At 32.0% G+C, this 21,577-nt stretch overlaps 1 protein-coding gene across 1 annotated transcript in view; it reads left to right on the forward strand.

Moving 5' to 3' along the window:
• Positions 1 to 656: 656 nt before the first annotated feature.
• The window catches only part of LOC137930365 (myelin transcription factor 1), a 276,518-nt gene continuing 255,597 nt past the window's right edge, over positions 657 to 21,577 (forward strand). Inside the window, exon 1 of the mRNA XM_068773605.1 lies at positions 657 to 767. Coding sequence (XP_068629706.1) covers positions 657 to 767 — 111 coding nt within the window. The remainder of the gene's footprint in view (positions 768 to 21,577) is intronic.

Raw genomic sequence — 21,577 nt, forward strand, 5'->3', positions numbered from 1 at the left:
GATGAAATAAATTGTCGTATAATGTCGTACGAATATTTTGTGTAAATACAAGAGTGACGCAAAAATAGAACAAAACAATGTATTCGTTTATGTTTACATGAAACCCGCAAAATGTCAACAGAAATGAACTTTTGGTAGCACAGTATACAAGGTGATTGTTTATACGTATTAACGCTTTAAAGGGGTGACTGAATAGCTTGTTTGTCAAAGCATTAAAAGTTTTAATTCCAACGACGCTTATTTCCAATCATCCTGTGTAAAGTGATCATCCTGAAATATGTTTCATTAATTTATTTTTTCTATTGTAATGCGACTGGCCAATAACCTTCAAGATTATAGCCTTTATGGACAGATAGTAAGCAATAATTTATTTCAATAAATAGTACATTACCCGGCGATAAATATTGCACATCGACCTTTAAGAAGAGACAATCGTCTAATATCGGTTTCGTAGAGTGTTATCTCTGACGCACGAAATACAATGACTGACAAAACGTCACATAGGTAGTGTGGGACAGAGATAGTGCTTTTAGAGCCATTTATTTAAACTTTTACAGCCTTTACACCTATAAACAATCACCTTATGTAAGGACGCGTTTGAAAATCAATGTCTGGTTGACTTTGATGTTTGTTGACGCGTCTGTATCTTTCGCAGGATGTCCCGCAAGTCCCGGCAAGGTTACAGCATCCGGCACCTGCTGCAGCTGCCGAACGCGTCCCGCTCCCCGCCCGCCTCGCCACCGCACCCGCCCGCGCCCTGCATCAAGGTCAGTTATAACGACCTCACTTTGAATAGATATAGCCGTGGAAATTTTATTAGCGCTCGATAACTTATTACTCGCTGCGACGGATTACCGTCACAGAGTTCGTTACTACAGTTTAGCGTTGAAGTTTTAAAGTACTTTGAAATGTGAGTAGTGTTTAAAACTTGCAGCTCGACATTTCACAGTGTTACTTAATTAAAATTACAAAGCATTTTATTACACGATAAAAAACTTTTATCTATAATTTGGGTTAATTTATTTTTGTTTTAAAATTATTATAGCTATTAATTAGTGTATATTGTAATTCACTTAGGATCATTTGTCTTACCTTGTATCAAAACGGTTTTTCTCAAACAAAGGTCATTGCGCTCATATTGTGTTGGCTTGAGTCTACTCAACCCAGCTCCTTAAGAAATCCCAACAGACCATATGCCGCCGATGACATCGGGGATTCCCCGGACTTAGGATCATTTACAACGACCGCTTGTATTCGTCATGGGTGTTGTATTCGTCAGTGTGCCAGAGAAGCCTAATTTGATACAAACTAAGTGAGATAGTATAGTTTTTGCTCCTTTATAACATCATCTTTTAAGTTAATGACTTGAGGGTTTAAAACGAGCCATGAGAAGAGCCCAGAATAATTTTCTTTGTTCTTCCTGTTTTCGTTTTCTTCCTATGTTTTATAATTACTTAAAAAAAGTTTTAAATATAATATGGTTTTTCACCTAAATACTGTAAAATAAAATTGTTAACATTCTATATATTTATGAAAATAGAATCAGCTTTTAAGCTAACGTTACGTCCTTTTATTTAAGAGAACGGTTATGAAATATTTACTCGACCATTGATTACTTATCCATTTATTCAGTATTTTTTTCTTTCTTTGTTTCTTTATTATCTCTGAGGTAAGTGCGCTGCATATTAATTTATTAATGTATATATGTTTGTATGTACACGTTAATTACCTGCTGCTGCTTCTTCTATTTCCTTATTATGGTTGTCTGGAAGAAATTACCGTGTCGAAATAATGAGACGGCTTATTTTTTGCAACTATGTGTTTATATTTTCTAACATTCGCATTAAAAAGAATTAAATTAAACTTAAGTCCTGTGTTTTTTCTTGTGTGATATTATTAAAGTCTCTCCAAAAATACATGATATTTAAATACAAAATACATCATTATTATTAATTTCACCCGCAGGACGCTGGATATAGACGCCTTTATTATAGATTTCCAATAATGTAAAAGCGAAAAACATAACGTATATACCGTAAAATATACCAACAGTAATATGTAGTTAGAACAAATAATACGAAAATAATTATTTAAGCTATAAAGTATTTTTTTAGGCGAATATTGCAGGTAAATATTCCAAAAAAACAACATTTAGAACTAGTAAAATATTTATATTCAATAGTGTACTTAAGAATAGTCGATTCACGTTCTTAATATAAAAATAAAAAGGCAGGTGCGGACCATGTGCTCGTAAGTTATAACGCCATCTAAATAGGAAAACAAAACAAATTTGCTTTCTAAAAGGACACAAATGTAGTGAGCAATTTAATTAATGTTTTTCAATAATTTACGAAGGTAATCGCTATTTAATATTATCCATCCATCTTGTTTTGGAGATTACCAAAAGTAGATAAATATGGAGGTTATGAAACGTCAAAAGATACTCGTCTTAGTTGTACAAAGAGATATGCGTAATTCGGGAAAGAGTCTGACCATACTTCGATCATCGCACAGAATGTATTTGTTTTGGTTGATTTGCCTCATGTATTCCAAGGGCTTTAAATTTTTTTACGGTTGAAAAGTAAAAGAAAACTATATTCCAAATTAAACATGCATAATAAATATTTAATTTGACGGAAAAACCCAAATCGAAGGTATGCTAGTGTCCTACAATTTTAAAAAGTAAAGTAGAATTAAAGAGGTCAATGCTCATACGAATCGGTGAACAAAGAACGTTAAGATTGCTTTGACAAATTTAAATGAAAATGTCGTTTTGAATACATTTCGGTAAGATGTAAAAGTTTTTTACAAAAATGATTTGTACAAATACTTTATTTGTTACGTGATATTTATTGATAACATAAGTAATCTACAAAATACACTGACTGTACACAAAATACGTCAAAATGATTTTTTATTCTTTTTTATAATCATTAATTTTAAAGAAAAAATATTAAATAACTATAAAGTATTCACACGTTTTCTTTTTTACCTACATAAAGAAAAGTGATTCGTTAAATGTCATGAAAACCGCGTGGAAATGTCGGTAAAGTACACTGTAAAACGTTTAGTAAAGTAAGCTTACAAAGAGGTGTTTCAAAGCAAATTTTCGTAGCGCTGTAAACATCCCATCGCGGAGGGTTGTTCTTGAGAGAACAAGGACGAGCTAGTTCTCTTCAGATAACACAGATGGCGTTGTTACATATTACAAGTTGTATTATTTTTCCGAAAGTTGTTTCAAAATTTTAATTTATATTTCATTAGGATCATGCAAATACAATATAACTTTTTATAGAAAAGTGCCATTTTAATTATCTTATATCATACATTATGTTCATGTTTTTCATTTTTGATTTTACATGGACAATAAATAGTGTAAATAAACAAAAATAATATATATATTTTTAATTTTCACTAAACATATTCTTTATTATATAATTATTCGTTCTTTGGCTCTTTATTTCGTTCTTTATTTCACAATACTAATTTAATATTTATTTGAAATTTTAATTTACTATACGACAATTTAGACATGTCTTAGTTATGTTCAGTGAAATACATTTATTTTGTTTTTAATACTTAATTTATTTTTAGGATAACGGATAATGCAAAAGATATCATAGAGCCGCTACAGCTATTTTGTATATAGATAATATAGATCTTATAATGTTTGAATCACGATTTGTTATCTATACGTCTTTGCCATTTTAAAAAGTTAATTTTCAATATATTTATATTTAAAGCTAAGTAGAGTTAGTTACACCATTTACAACGTACGTACTACTGGAATAATTTGTATTATTTCTATGATTGATTATAAAAATTAGTTCAGATAAAAAATGTTATATTTTTCGATTAAAAATATTGTTTATGAAGTAGATTATATTCAGATACATTTTTTAAATTTATTTATATTTCAATAATGTTTGCTAATGTATTCAAAATGTAATTTTTGTAACTAGTGTATTTTTAATCAATTGATTGTTGGCGGAACCAAATAGGACTCGACTACTATATAGCATGAAATTTAGCATATAATCAATTTCAATAAAGTACAGATTATAAAAGCCATTACGTTTTTCTTTTTGAGAAGATATACTAGTTGTTAATTTTCGTACCTTTTAATGAAGGTGAGTTATTTCCTGTTTATTTTTCGCCTGCAATACCTAAGGGTGCACGGAGGGCATTTTTGGGCAATAAATTTGTCGTTAATCGGGCGAGTGTTAAGTGATTAAGCACTCAGCGGGTGACCGGGCGGTCTCTTACGCGCCGATTTGTTAAACAGCTATGTGATGTAGACAACAGTGTTGCGGTTTCATTATCGACATTTTATTTTTGTGACAAGACGTACTATTTTGTATCGCTGTGATAAAGAAAATGCAGTACAATGTGATTATTACTCAAAGAATTCGTGGTTTATTTTTGAGGAAAAGGTGTAGTTTTGTGCAAATAAAAAATCTTTTGATTTATCTGACTTTTTAATGTGATTTTGACTGACTAGTTGTAAGAACCTTATTACTTTAGAGACACTTAGCTTTTTTGCTTTATGTGGCTCGCTCACTGCCACTAACCAGCCCACCGTTGGGCGATGTCGATCTCCTGATTCCCGAATCTAACTTATAGAAAAACTTGAGTTCGTTGATGGTTCGTTGTGTGACTGTGAGATTTTCAATGGGACCCGGGAGAGAGACTACAGGAATGTTTAACTAATGTGTCTTTATTAATTAATTATTAGTAATTATTTATTAGCGTGTACATTTTAAGGCTTTTTTTTGCTTGTAAAACTCGTTCTTTGTTACCTTACTTACTTAACAATTACATAGTTGCATATCAGTAATTTAGTTACTGAGTTAGTCGAAGGCTTACTCGGTCAATGCCGTCATATACAGTTATTACCGGATTGAGGCTTAACTCAGGATCTGTTATTGTTTTAGACATAATGATACTATAATCGACATCATGTATACGTGTTAGTTAACGCTTAACACCTACATACGTTATCTTTCATTCGTATATTTTGCGAAGTATTTAAGTCAAAGAATGATTTAAAAAAATTCTGGGTTCCGTTACAAAATTTATTTAACTTTTTAATTTGCATAAAGATACAGAAAACAAAAATAAATAATTTATATAAAGAATAAGTACAAGAAGAATTACAAATGGGGGTATTATTGCAAAAGGTGATTTGTCCCAGACAACCAATGGATGGATCTTTTAAATGAGGAAAAATAAAGCGAGCAGTCATCGTGTAATGAAAGGGGCTTTAAATGTGACGTACATAAGTATTGAAATACAGAGCTAGAATAACTACATATTATAATATGTAAAATTAAAGTGTTAAGGAGTATCATTATTTTAGACGTATGACGTCCATTGCTAGACATAAGCCTTTTTTATATATTTCCGAAAGAAACGCTTGGTAGCCTGCATTCAGCGTTTTCCGTCGATGTAAACAAGGTCTTTCTACTTTATAGAATTACAGAGGTAAAATATTATAGTTAGAAATAATTTAGCATTATAAGCCTTTTGAAAATAGGTTATGATTTTGCCTTTCTTACTGATAAAAGAAAAAGGAAAGAGATGTTTATCTTTCCGTAAACACGCTAACTTGTAAATATTTTAAAGGAAGATTAGTATACAGAGATTGAAAAAAAAATCATGATGGTGGTAGTTTTTAACTGCCAATCTATCTTCAGTTATCGATATCCTATAAAGATAGCAACTGGCAACACCATTAGTGGCAATATTTCTTTCGTCGACGACCACGCGCGCCTTCGTCCGGCGATTTACCGCCCTCTCGAAATATACGGCGGTGGATTGAAACAAAGCGACTGATTGTAATTTATTTATCTATTAACATTATATAACAGATTTTATTAAGTTTTAATCAATTGTTTATTTATTTATTGTATGAATAGGATACCAATTACGATAAGTTATTGGAAAAGTCGTGTCAATGGAGGCTTTTATCATAAGATGTAGTTAGATATTTATGCATTTATATTACTATTCATTAAGGATCATTTATAGTGATAGCTTGTGTATTTCATAAGAAAAATGCAACAAGAGCCCAATTTGGTAGAAACTAGAATTAAATTCAGCTCCCTTACAAATGCAATCGTTTAGCTTGAACCTACGAGACTTCAAACGCAGCCTGATCGTAGAAGAGCCCATAACAAACACGAATGGGTTTTCTGTGGTCACTTTTATAACATCCTTAACATAGTGGTAGAGAAATTCATTCCCAACCTTTATAGTTAAAAAAGTTTTTGTGCAACAAACTTTTTAAATTTACTGCATGACAATTTAGACGTTACACGGAAGTGTTATTTAATTGTGTTAAAATTATATTAAAAAAAGAATTATTAATTTTAGGAAGAGAAAGGTATAATAACCATACATATCTTAATTTTTAGGTTTAACCTAACAAACATAGCAGTTTTTCTCATATTTATTAATGTTTTGTTAAACTTTAACTAAAATACGTATGTATAGATTTTGTATTGTCAAAAAAACCTTTTTGCGCGGTTTAACTCTCTCTATTACACATGTATAACATTGCCCTTTCTTATTTAATCTCATACGGGCTATATTTTGACTCATACGAGGAAATATACGATCACTAAATAATCTTTTTTGTTCCAAATTCGAATTTTACCAACTCTTACACTACTTCTTCTTTCTACTACTTCTTTCTTCAATTTTACCAATTTTTCCTTTTCTGTCAATAGCGTCTTACTTTGGAATTTACTCTCTCGGAATTAGAAAGTCCGTAAATCTTAATACAAGATTCGAGACATACTGGAAGAATTGTCGTATTTATCATTACTTTGATCACAATCATCATTTAAGCCGTTGGACATTTTTCAAAAGGATCAGTTGGAAACGATCTGTGTTCAGGGCCTTCCGAAGTCTAACAAAATTGTAAAAATCCAACCATGATTTGGGTAAACATCCTATGCTGCTCTTACCGGTACATGATCTCCACTCCTAAATCTAAAGATAGCTCATGATTTTTTATTATAGAACTTACACGTGCTATTCATTTTTTTATAAACAATTACTTTGGACTAACCACAGAAGGTTTACGAACGGAGTAGAGACACAGATAAAGCAAGAACACTTCGAATCAATATACGTCACTATTTACGGGCAATATGTCTTTTCGCAATAAGTTAGCTTCGTGCTTTTAGCGAACGTTATTGTTCCCGGGCGGGTAATTCCCGATAAACGCTCGTAAGGTTTGCGTCTCACGTGCTATCGGCCCTCCGACAATTTTTTATTCTTTTTATCTTATTTAAAATAAACCACCAATATAGCGGAGATATTGCAACTTAAAACGTGTGTATAAATAGGCTCAATGATTCAGGCACATCCAGTGCTATTGCACAGAACGTCATCGACATTTTTACTGTAAAAGCGTTTGTACAATTTTACCAAAGTCAAAATTCGTAGATCTGGAGTCTAATTTTAATATAAAAATGTATGGCATTCATTTTACGTAAAATAAGTTAGATATTTGAAATAATATCTATTGAACAAAAAAAAACTAGTGCGTTTTACCAGTAATTTTTTACGTATATATATTTATTTTTATTAGGCAAAGAAAGACTTCTTTCAAGAAGCTGGCAGCGAATAACCGTTATCATTATTTTAATTATAAGACGCCTACAGCTGAATATAGGCTTGCTACATAGGATTTTAATAAGGTGGTTTGGAAGCGGTCCATAAACAATAAAGAAATACAACAAAACCTAACAAGATAATTTATTTAGTCGCAATTTCAATTTGTATAATTTTATAAATCAAAAATAAAAAGTCTTAAAAAATGAACATACATGCTTGTAAATCTAATTAATCTTCTATTAATTTATAGAGGCTCAATTTAATAAGAGTATATTTTAGAAGCAAGATTTTGATAATTTCGGTTTTCCTTGTTACCATCAAGTCACTTCATTATATTGTGACGTTGTATACAGTACAAAGTTTCGCAGAGACATTTTGTCGTGAGGCTGCCACGATCTCACGAGACGTGACCCTCCACCGCAGCATGGCAGCATCCTAACGAGTTTTTGAACGCCTCCGACAACGGACTCATCGTAAAGGGATTTTCACTTTGTAAGTATACTGCTGACACTGAAACAGATACAACTAGACAGATTATTGCGGCTCCAACCGGAATTACTTAATATTTACATTCAAATCTATTTCATTTCACATACAATTATTTTTTGTTACGTATTACTACAATTTATATTAACACAATAATATTTTTTATATACATGGTGATGATATCTAAAAGTTTCAAATGGGTGAAAGCATAGCACATATGCAGTGTATTATTGTATTGTACACTCTATTAAAATATCAATGGTTTTAAAACTTATTAATAACATAATGATAATTCAATAAAGAAGCGTCGTATTAGACAATGAAATTATATTAAAAAAATGCTTGTATTTTAGTGTAATTTTTTCATTTTGTCGTATTAATTTATAAATGTCGAGAATGCCTGAAAACCCCAAAATCAGAGGGTTTTTTTATATATCTTTAAAACATGAGTAGAGAAATTAATTCTTCACCTAAAATCCTTTAAACTGTAATCATTATTTTTTTTAAACAAAATTGTTTAATTGACTTTTTAACTTATATTTATTACATGATAAGAAACATCAAATGAAAGTATTTTGTAGTAACGTACACAGTGCCCACAAAAAAGTTTTTAATTTTTTGGAGTTACATACAACATGTTTATTTTTTTGTTAGTGTTATTTTATATACAACAATACTTTTGTTTTAAATTTTGAATGAACTCTATAAAAGATACACGATGCGTGATGAATTGAAAATGAACACAAAACAACAGTCAACAAAGTTGTTCTTATAAATTTTAGAATCATAAGCTAAATATAAACATTAGTTGTTTCAAAATTAGTTATGTCAAAGTAAATCTAACGGTATTCGAATGTTCAATAGCGTCAGCAATGAGTTTTGGAAACTAAAGTTACAATACATTATTAGTCAGGTCAACCGTCCTCACTTGAGGATCCGGTGATGATCCATACATTAAGTATTCATCTTGCGACATTAGCGCCGGCCGTTATTAAAACCACCTGTAAATCCCACACTCCTGCATATTGCGACTTGTAGACGCACCACACGTAGCGTGGGGTGGCGGGTGGATCCCTTCCGCCCTTCTGACTTTTGTGTCGAATCTCAGCACGTCTTGGACATCGGGGACACGTCTTACGGAATTAATAATAAGCCAAGAAGGCGGGTGCGGTTTGGTCCCGCAATGTGCCGAAATTTCCAACCCTCATTAAGGGTCCTCTGCACTCACCGCGCGCTCGCAACTTTCTACGTTCGCGCGCGCGTTCGCCCATTGTTTATTGGTGTTGCCAACATCTTAGAACGGGTTTTAATAGTCGAATTAAGGATGTTGCGGACGATTGTAATTTTAGATGTTCGAGCGGCTTATTTGTTCCGGTTTTATCGTGGAAAACTTACCACAAAACATTATCATTAAACCTCGACAGTTTTCGATAACTCGAAGCTTTAAATGGTAAAGAAAATACCTTTATTTCCATTTTTATCATTCTAAAATTACTAAAATATTATTAGAGGATTTTTGCAAATCATCTTCTCTATTAGACGTTGGCAATTGCGTACGGTTTCACATTACAGTCTCGTGTAAGTGCTTAGAAAAACTTGTAAAAATTCTTTTACAATGTCAATAACTTTTTAAGTGATAATAAAAATCTAGAATAAATTACACTAATACTATATTAAGGATGTTGTAAAAGTTATTACGAAAAACTCGTCTGAGTTTGTTGTGGGCTTTTCTTGGACCAATAAAAAATAATGCTATTTTAGGAAAGCTCAATCTGATTCTAATTTATTATTCTATCCCAATCTGATTTTAGTTTGAATAGGCATTCTATTGATGACGTCACACAAGTAGTCACTATAAATGATCCTATAAGGATAGTGATATGATCAGATGAATATTAAAACAAATGGCTATAGCTCCAGGCGGTATATCGAGGATCGAGTTCAATTGTATCTTTTGCATTAGAAAAGACAATACAGTCAAATGAATACCTTCATAATTTTCAATTTCAAAAGATTTTTTAACAGATAATGATAATAAATTTATTATACAATTACGATAGTGCCTTCAAAGATAGAATAAAAGCGTTCAATGGTTACTTATAAATGTCGAGTTACATATTCGAGTGCTTGTTGGCGTCAATATGCCTCGAGCATATGAAAACAAGTTGAAGAAATGTTTAACATCGTTTCGAACCTTTTTACAGACACATACACGGAGAAACGTGTCGTGAGTTACTACTATTATTTACTTTAGATTGAATGTAAAGTAAGTAACGTTTACAGCTATTAAATTTAAATAGAAAGTTCAGAACTCAAACATCATTTCAGTCGTAGGACGTCAACAGCTGGACATACATAGATCTCTCCTATAGACTACGTGGAATATCAGTAGGAAGCGGTTTACATCCAGCTTCTTCTGGCGAGCTTACCAACGTCGTCTGTCCACCTTGTTGGACATCCCACGCCGTGCTTCCTGATTCGTGGTCTCTACTCCTGAATCTCAAGGTCTCAGCGAACATCAGTTCTGCGCACTATGTGGCCTGCCTATTTCTCCTTTAGTTCACCAATTCGCTGGGCTATGTCAACACTCAATACCAAATAAAAAAAATCAAAAGGAAACAATGCCAAGCAGAAAATTAATATTACCATTTATTTAAAAATTATGTCATGTTTAATATTTAAACCCTCAAGATGGTAGAAAGATTTTTTTAGCAATACTATATAATCTTGCAAATAACTTCAATTGCTTGTTAAATCTAACAGGAAGTTGCTAACTCTTATTTGAAAAATATTTTATTGTAAATACACAGAAATATTTCTCTATAAACAGAATCATATTTTTATAAGTCCTTTTCTAATCGTGGAACCCTGATATCGTAAAGCAGCTGCTATTGATCTAAAATTTCGTAAAAGGTACACGAAAATTATCAAAGAAATTTCGTACATATTTTATGCAAAGAAAACCCCATCACACTAAAAAACGGATGTCCTTAATAATTTCACAGGCATTGGGGTGAAGGTATTACGTAAAATCAAAAGTTCATTTCAAATTTCAATTACTTATTCGTTCGATGCGTGTGCTGCATGCGAGGGTTGTCTAGGAAATGAAATAACGTTTAAATGTGATTTATAGCTGAAAATATTATTCCGTTATAAATAAGACATTGTTTTCTTGAATTAATTTACACTCGGTTAACGTTTCGCGAAACTTATCATCGTAATTTATACCTGTACATGCGTAATATTTCTTATCAGATCTCATTTCCTATAATGGAAGTACTTAAAATATTGATCTATTTAAGAAGCAACGAGAAGAGTGAAATGGTTTATTATTTAATGGGGGATACTCGTATGTCACAAATGCTACGATACGAAACAAAGAGGACGCTGCTGTCCATCCTCTAGAAATTAATTCCTGTACCAAAATCAAGGTCGCGGGACATCACACTGGCAGCCTATGCCTTCCAGTGACCGTCTATCGTTTGATATGATGATCAAAGCGGACTAAATCAGATTCTTAATTTTATTGTTTAACTCTTCAACAACATTTATAGTTTTTTTACATAACGACAAGTAAATATAGTAATTATTTCAGCAATGTTTTTTTTTAAAGCATATTCTTAAATAATAATTTTGTAAAATAAATGTAAATGCACTTTGCTTGGTGGCAGAAATACTCGATACTGTTTTATTGCAACATATTTTTATTTCTTTTTCGTTAACGTTCCTTTTAAAGATTAACAATTATTAATATTTTTTTATCGTACTAGTATATTTTACAAAAAATTTCTGTACAAGCATATTTCAATATTGTGTCGTATTATAATCACCAGTTTGTAATTGATAGACTCGCAGGATCAAATGTCACAAGTTCGATTCCTGGCAGGTACATTGTTGAATTATGTAACATTAACATAGCCCACAAACCGTAAAAAATGTCTAAAACGAGGCTTGGATACCTATAGTTGAAATATTGCAAGACTTAAAAAATGTTCTGATTTTACATTACCACACTGAGTAAAAACTAATGTGTAGTTCTTGTACCCTATAAGAAAACTGAAGGACTTATTGGAACACTTATAACTTTTTAGTGAAGAATGTCTTTATAGGGAGTTTTTATTCCAGTTTCTGTCTAATTGAGCCCGTCTGGCATTTACCTCATGACGTACATAAGTCGTTACTGTTACCCTATGTGGATAATATATAAATAAAGAAACAGGGATTCGGAGCTACTTTACAACATAATACTGATTTATAATGATTTTAATAATGTATTCGGTCCGTGTAGCGAGTATTTTACGTATAGAAACGACCACAAAAGAATTTTGTTACACGATAACAATATGTTGTTTTTATTATTTCCCGGTACACCGGTCTCTGTATATTACAAGGAAGATGATGATACAACAGATTTTAAAAAAGGTAACGTTTGCTTCAGCAGAGTACAGAAAGAAACGCGGTCTAGGTAGTTCATTATAAAAGTCCTGATGAAATATAGTCAGTGGAACGACCACATGTCACAGACCTCTCTCGTTTGTGTATATAGTATGTTGCAGTTGTTAAACCTTTATAGCGTTGAATGAAAGCTCATTTGCTATTAATGCAAGATATACCCTATCTAAGAATCAATGATATTATAGTAAGACAAAAAATAAAAAATTAATAAAACGTCTTCAAAATTCTGAGTAACACATATTAAAATTAGTCGTTTACTATCAATTCCTGCAAACTTTGTACTCCTGAAAGTATTAATTCAGGGAGTGATTGGACTATCGCAGTCCAATAGAAATAATAAATAAATATAATATTTTTCAGAGTGATAACTTTATACAGTGTGATTGGAAAGAAAAATAAAAGTTAAGCTTTTAGCTGAAGTACGGCATGTTACTAAAGTAGTGAATATGTTCCTTTAAAGCTTTGAAATCAGTAACCAAACACTCTGTATATTATTAAAAATGGCATCAATACACACAGAACAATATAAACTGTAGTCATGTGAAGGTGTATCCATGCATTAAGATTTGTAGATATTAAATCTCTTTTTCAACCAATATTTTAAAGACCATGATGCTTCTAATGTAAACGAATTTCAGGGTTGATTCCTTTAGCCCCTTCGTTACCGGACGTTGTTCAAGACAGGCATCTATCCTTTTGATGTGGACAACTATTGCATGCGAACGATACGATTGAGATTCTTCCTTATTATTGTCTTAGCACAAACGAAGTAAATTAGTTTACTCGTCGGTGTTTATGAACAATTATAGCTAAGGTCGGCTCTTAGAGAGAAGAAAGAATAGGCTATTGGGTAAATATCTATATTGCGTTTTATTAACTAAAGTTGGCATATCCTAAATTGTTGATGAAAGACTTGTCGACGGACGTAAGAAGGAGTTAACGGGATGTAGTGCAAGTTAAATCGTTTACGTGATTTACGAACCATTACTGCTAATAATCTTAAAACTTTAAAGTACAGTTGCTTAAAGTAAACTTAATCTCGGTGTATTATTCCGAAGCACCGAAGGCCTCCAAATGCCTGCATAACAAATTTTATTTCCCCAAAAAGGAGCGTCCGTACAAAAACGGAACAAGAAAGTTGGGCGTTACGGCGGGGAAGTCCCGTGAATTTATATCGCTTGAAAACAAGAAAACAAAAGTGGAGTCGCGCCAAAGGTACATTATCTTAACAAAGTACAGCAATTAGGTACACGTTCCACATCTGACTATAATAATTTAAATATGATAAAACAAAGTGAGACGCCGAGGCGAAGAATAAGGCCGGGCGCGCTTAACTTATTTATATATTCTTGTGTTCGTAAGACGTTACCCTAAGACGGAGGGCCGCGAGGGCAACCCTTCCTCCCGCTAATGCAATAAAAGGGGCACTCATATAAGTATCACCGCTTACGTGAACAGTGATAAGGGCTAATCCCTTGCTCTTAGTGAACGAATACAGCCTACCACTTACATTGCTTTGTCTTTAGTCCGTTAAAGCACATAATATTTTTATTTATTATTAAGTAATGCAATAACCTTTAATTTTAAAATGCATATAAAAACATTAAACACTTAAACGAAAAATATGAAAAAACACAAACTGAAAATAATGTCATATCTTTTTGTGACTCAATACACAATAATATACAATCTAATATATGTATTAACTATTTTAGGCAAAATAGGCAAGCTTTATGAATAGATAAATCAAGGATAGTAAATGATTCAGCCACTTTATTTTTATCTAGACAGTCGTTACGATATAGAGCCGTGGGAAATTTGAAGGTTGTACGATAACCTATAAATTTTTTAAAATAATTAATCTAGTTAAGATGTACAATGTAACATAAAGGAATATACTGTATCACTAAGGAACTTATATTTACTTTTAAAAGCATTGTACTCAATGGTAAATTTCTCAAAAACTTAAACAAGTTTCATTTTTAAGTTTTTATCAGAGAAAATAGCAGCCAGTGTGTTACATGGAGATATTTTAATAAAAAATTATTTTAATTTACACTAGTTGGAATCATATAATCTAAATCCTACAAATTAAAAATATCTAAGATTAGTTAACATATACGTAAAATTAATGTATATCTGTCTGTCTGTACTGGATAGATTCAAAAAGCATAAATCCAATTCAATTTTTGATTAGATGCATAACACAGTTATGATTGAACAGGTACACCTAGTATTTTATAATTGCAAGAAAGAGTTTTACCTCACAGGACATAAAGTTCGTTATTATTTAATCGTTTGACTGTTATACGTAGTTAAGGCGTAGCTCAAGGTTGAGGTTAAAGTTGAGCTATTGGATTGCATTTACAGACCGCGTCTTCTTTATCTCGTTACCGAAGCCACTAAACATCGCGCTTTAACAAAAACAGACAAGTCGGGGATCGATAGGCCACAATCCTTAGAGCGTGGGCTGGGGGCCGTCTCAATGCTATAAAATTACAGATCAAAACTTCATCGACCCGGTGGCCTTTATTCAAAGCCAACGGAGCGCACTATCAAAGAAAGTCTTCTTAGGAGTTAGCGTCTTAGGGTCGGCCAAGTTTGTTGGCAAGGGTTACGAGATGCGGGTAGGGTGTGGGGTACGTTTTTGAATGTAAATAGTGGCGCGTGGGTCTCGTATGAATTAAATTTAAGTAATTAATGGGTGCCGGTGCGATGGGACTGGATGGTCGGCGGTCGCTACCTCGGCTGAACCGAATGGCCATTTGTTTTAATTGCAGTCAACCTAATGCAATAAAAATATATTAAAACGACTAACATACGTAAAAGATTGCAAAATTCTGAAATTGCGATCACAAAATTAATTAAGAGGGGTTGAAAATTATATTAATAACAATTATTTTTATTTCCATAAGATATGAAGTTAATTTAAAACCCACTGCGTAAAAATGTACGAGGCACAGTAAGTCACGTAATAATTATGATAAAATATATTTTTATTTTCATAACATCAACTATAAATTAGGTAAAAATAGTTTGGCTGGTGTTCAATATTAGATAGTACAAAATCATTAAGTAAAACAAAAATACATGTGTACGATATTATAGTTGCCTGATAATTTTCATAAAATTTTCGGTTCGTAAAAAACTCAATTCTTTTGCAATGATATTTTTAGTTTCTCAATAGTTCATCATCATAATCATGTATTTCAGAAGAGGCCTACTGAAAGGAATAGATAGACCTTCCTCGAAGGTTGCTGCTATGGTCGGTCTTGCGCTGCCTTAATCTAGCTACTCCTCGCAATAGTTAAGGTTGTAAATTTGTTAGATTTTATTAAATTGGTTAATTAAATATGGCTTCATATAAAAACAGGAGGATCGAGTGAATGCTGTTCAGACTGAGGCACTGGTATAAAATATTTACGTTTATATATATTCTGTTTAATTTTATGATTGAACAGCTAAAATATTTTTTTTATACAGATTACTTGGTTATAACTGGAAAAATTTTAAACTGGTGAATGCTCATTTGTCGGCAAAAAACTTTTACACTTATTTCTTATCATGCTGTATAAAGTGAGTAAACTCAAGTCTGAAAATCTATTGGAATACGACAGTAAGTACAGTCTGTAATATGAACTTTATAATCACCATTTCTTACTATATAATCTTTGCGTTATTTATTATCTCCGAAACCGTTGATATATAGAAAATAAGGAAATGGACTTCTTAGAGAAGTTGAAGGTTTAAGTGAAAACTGTTCGGACTGGAGACTCTTGGCATTTAAATACTTAGCAACCAAGCGTATATTTGCTGTACCAGTAGTCCCTGATGTTTGAATACAGAAATAAAAAAGCTTCTCTATGACGTTAAAGATATGTTTACTATTGATTAAAATTTTATTATTAATTTTGCGAATGAATATATTAAAACATTTTTTTATAAAGATAAATAAATTTAAAATGTAACAAAATAGTTTAGATTTAAATTATTTTAATTTATACCATGGTTAGCTGTGTGTATTCGTATTAGGCCTGAAGGGGTCGTGTGGGTCATTAATAAATTATATTAAGTCTAAGAGTGCGGCGTAGGGTAAGGAGTCAACAGCTGAAGGGAGGCTATATTTTAAGACGTCGCCGTCATCTGGTAGCTGAGGAATGTGTGGTGTGGGTCCGGCAGTTGTAATTATTTATTACAACTAACTGCGAGCAAGTGTTTGCCTGATTAAGGTTAATTTTTAACGATCATCGCAGGAGATTCAGTATCAAAGTTTTGTTCTAAAAAGTTACTAACAATTACTTTCAACTTTCTTGATTATTATTGCATGAAATGGGGGCCCAATAAAGGTTTTTTATCAGACTATTTTAAAGAGAATAATTATGACCATTTGCATTTCAGTCATAAGATTTCCAATACTGGATTTAAATCCAGCATAGGACAAATATAACCTATGCCTCTCTTATAAATTTTCAATAAGAGAGACAGAAAGCAGCCTGCCTGCATCAAGCATCTTTCGACGCCTTTAACAAAAATGTCATCTGTCCATATTGTAGGTGAATGAATAAAAAAAATTAAACATATACAACTTTTTAATTTGATTAAAATACATTTACGAACCATTATCAAGTTTTATTATTATTAATTTTCATTATTATTAAGCTACATAGTTTTACAGCGCAATGAAAGAAAATTATCAAAACTGCATTTATTAATTATCAATTTAGAATTATTTATAGTCTACAGTTATACGTAAAAAGAATAATTCACACTGGTACAATTTTGTATTAACCAATTGTAACAAGGTTTAACTTAAAAAAAATCCTTCAACTCAACTTCCTCTTTAGCCTTTTCTGATTCCATGGTCTCAATACTAGCAAGCTCATCAGAGATCTTGTTTGTATATAATATATTTATTATATAAACTAAATGAGCAAAATGTTCTAGAACGTTCAAATTACTTTTGAATAAGTTCGATCGCTCCGAGCAAGCCGATGCCTCTTTACATTGTTAGTTCATTGCGCAAATAGATACTGAAGATTGTAAACCTTAAGTGGAAGACATAAAGTATGTTATCGCGTAAAATTAATTCTGAACGCAGTAGTCTCATGGAGTACATTTATCGGACGGTAACATGATCAAAGTGATCCGTGCCTCTAATCGACGAAATACGTCAAACTCCTTAAAGCCGTTTCACATGTTTTGAGAAATATGTGCATTTGCGAATATATGTACGTTCATTAACTTCGATTCATATAACCAGGGTCTGCATAAAATATTATTATATATGGAAAGTCCTCGGATTACGAAAATAATGTATGCAATGTAGTTTACTTTCTGAACGTACGTGTGTTTTTTTGTGATATAATTTATTTACCACTGGAAGAACGGTGAGAATATCTTGCATTATAAAATTTATACACTTTAGGGTATATTTTTAACCATTTTTTGATTTAATATATTTAGCATAGGTAAACCAACGTCGTTAATAACTTAAAAGTGATGCGTAATGGATAACACGTCTTCCACAAAAAAAAAAACGATGTCAACCCTTAAATTGTCTTTTTAGCCATATTGTTTGAATATGAAATATGTGAAAATTCCATTTTTAAATTATTATCGATGTTCGTCAAAGTACCATTGGAAACGGTCTGCCTTAGGAAAAAAACCGATTATATATTTATGTAGATGTAGATAACCGACAAAAGGTAACATAACTAGGCTTTATGAAAAATTACCAAAGCCGGCAAGAGTCAGTGTTGAAATTTTCTCCAAGTTATTATAAAGATTTTTATTCCGACACTATTACTATACTTTTAAAATTTTGCTGTATAAAAAACATAAAAGTTATATTCTCATTAAAGACTACTTCTTAAAAAAATCGGAGAGAAAAGGTAACGTAATCAAGAACTGTTTTACGTGATTTCGTCTTCCTACGTAATGTTAAAAGTTATATTATTAAGAATTCGCTATATTAAAATACAGAATAGATGGTGCTGTAGACCGCGAAGAGAAAGGCTCATTGTAAGGCGTCAACCCATAAGGCAGACAGACGGTCTTGTTAAAGTCGTCGAAAGACGCCGGATTCAGGCCACTTCCTACAGGTCCTGTTGGAAATCTTTGGGGGAGACTGAAATAAGGACGAAAATGAATTTCCATCTTAGTCACCTTATTAATTGATCGAATCCTTAATATTATAGCTGGAAGTGGTTTGAAAAATTCTTCTCTTTTTAGATGGATATTATAAATAAGTAAATTCTGTCCTTCCGCTACAACGGTTTATGTGAAACAGCACGATAACCCGTTAAATATTCAAAGAACGGGTCAAAGTTCGCGCGAGTCTCCTGGGCCGAAAACGCCCCCTTCTTGGACATAGTCGGGGTTAACCCGCGAGCGCTCACGCGTGTCTAATTTCCGATTTGTCAACCTGAAGGGTTGACTGATTAGCATCTGACTTGTCAAAATGTATCAACCTTTGTTGCTGACGTCTATTCGGCTGTTGGCATTTGCCTTGCGTAATTAACGTTTCGATTGAAATGAATTTGTCTTCTAGGTTGTTTTAAATATGTTAGTTTAGATGCGTTAGATAGAATATAGAAGTCACAAATATTCTTTTAAACAATTGTTATTACTACCTCATTAGGAAATATATTTACAACTTCTCATCTCTTCCCATTTTATCATTTTTTTTTAATTTACTCGTATTACACACACACACATACCGCTTCTTTGTGTTTTGACACTATTTTTCTTGAAGTGAGAAATTGGTGTCTGTAATTTACATATTATTTTAGAGATTGCATTAACTTTATAAACGCAATTTTATGTCATATCATTTATTGTGGAGTCGTGATTAGTATCATAGATGTTTCTTTATTGGAAGATTATCGAAATATATACTTTCTTCTAGATAGGACGTGAAATCGGCCAAAGCAAATTTCTAATCAGAATTTTCTGTTCTAAAAGCCTGTTAAATTGTAATGTTCTAATTTCGTTCATATCTTCAGAGTGAACAAAAGGTAATTTATTATTTTATTTATACACTTTATGTATATCGGAGAACTTAATGTCAAAGACATTCTCTATCAGTTAACCGTTTGGGCGGTGCTGAGACAAATTATTAAAGGTGGGTGAAACATGTTAATATCGTGAGAGACGAAATATAAAATAAAGAAGAAAAATCAGGTTGAGAGGAAAAATAATCAAATAACCTTATATAAATATACTAATGGCTACTACTTAATACAATTATGCATAAATACGAGTATATCATAATATAAATATTTAACTATCTATATATACTATTTATATAAATAAAATAATAAGGTAACTTCCATCTCGATGTACGAAAAAGTTAATTAAAATTGGTCTATTAAGGTATTTATATTGCAAGCAATTATTAAAATTATATTTAAGTATTGGATTTTAGTGTAGTCTTGCAAGATTATTAGTGCGATTGTTAAATATGGCGCGACAGTTTTTTAAGTGTCTAAACAATCATTGCAATAAAGTAACATATGAAAGGTTTGACGTTACTGGGTTTGTTTAAATAAATAAAATTGACAAATAGATGGATCCTCACATTTTTAAGTTGTAATAATTTCCGAACGAAGGTACTTTTTACTAACGAAGGCGTTTTCGGACGAATTCATTCATTCGCTGTTTGCAATTTGTCTATGGAGAAATATATATTAGTTTTTCATATTACTAAAACAATTAATATCGTGCTATCTTTTGTGTAGATATTTTTTTGTTTTCCTTCCGCTTACTGTAAATAATTCAGTTGAGTCACGGCAGACGCTACCCCGGCTTCTCGCTGCATTACCTCGCCGCGACACATGTAAGCCCTCACGACTGTCGAGTGACACCTCATGAATGTCTCATTAATCATTCGTACCATCATTTTCGCACTATACCTGCTTCATAAATGATATTGTCTTTTTAATAAATGGCATTTCGATGATAGTTAAACGATGAAATAGTGCAAGTCTCGCACGTATATAAAATACTAGCTGTTGTTTTGCAAAAAAAAAAAATAAGGTTTTAATTAACAAAAAAAATAAGGGTTGATCGTAGAGGGGTGAAAATTTAAGGTTGTATGTATTTTTGTATGCTGTATCATAATAAAATAAAAACCAAAAAATTTGTCTAAAAAATAAAAAAAAATAATTTAGGGGTGGACCACCCTTATCACTTAGGGGTATGAAAAATAGATAGTAGCCGATTCTCAGATCTACTGAATACGCATATAAAATTTGGTAAAAATCGGTCAAGCCGTTTAGGAGAATTTTATATATTAGATATATTAACTTATCAACCCTAATGAAATATTTTCGAGGAGTTATCTCTGTGAATTACGCCAGCTCTTCTAATTAACAAAAACACGTGCTCAGAGTACTAGGACCTTGGTCTATCCACAGTTTTGTTCTGCATTATTCAGGGATTCACGCATGAAGTGTTGGTTAAGTTTTTACGGGTGTTTACTTGAGTAAAGGGTTCTTGCCTCCTTATAAACCTTAATTAGGTTCGTAATTTTGTACAGCAAGTTTAATTTTTTGTAGTTTGGAGGTTAGAATGAGATTTCTTCACTTCTCTAACGGACGTTTATTTTACTGTAACCGCTTATCTTCAGGCAAGGGATTTGTTTGAGGTATCTATAGTATTGACAAAATTATCCAGTTTGTGTATGTATGTTCGGCAAAGAATAACGTAGTATCGCCTTTCCGAATGTAATTAGATTTTTTTGATAACAGTAATAAAGGAAAGGATTGTTATTATGATCATATATGTATAGTTTTTTTTCCTAAAAATATTTTTTATCAATAGAGTTATTCATTTCCGAATTATTTCTGCATATTTTGGAGATATTGTTTTTTTTTATTTTTGTGTTAACTTTTTTATTTATTTGTATATAATGTGTGTGAGATAAGGGAATGTTCGAAATTTAAATTGTCCGGTGTGGAGGTGGTGGCGACTGGCGACGTATCGGCTGTCACATTACCGCTCCCCGACG

The sequence above is a fragment of the Battus philenor genome, unplaced genomic scaffold (genome assembly GCF_028537555.1).
Source record: "Battus philenor isolate CCGP_79_NKW_IND1 unplaced genomic scaffold, ilBatPhil1.0.hap1 SCAF_6, whole genome shotgun sequence".
Taxonomy (NCBI): Eukaryota; Metazoa; Arthropoda; class Insecta; order Lepidoptera; family Papilionidae; genus Battus; species Battus philenor.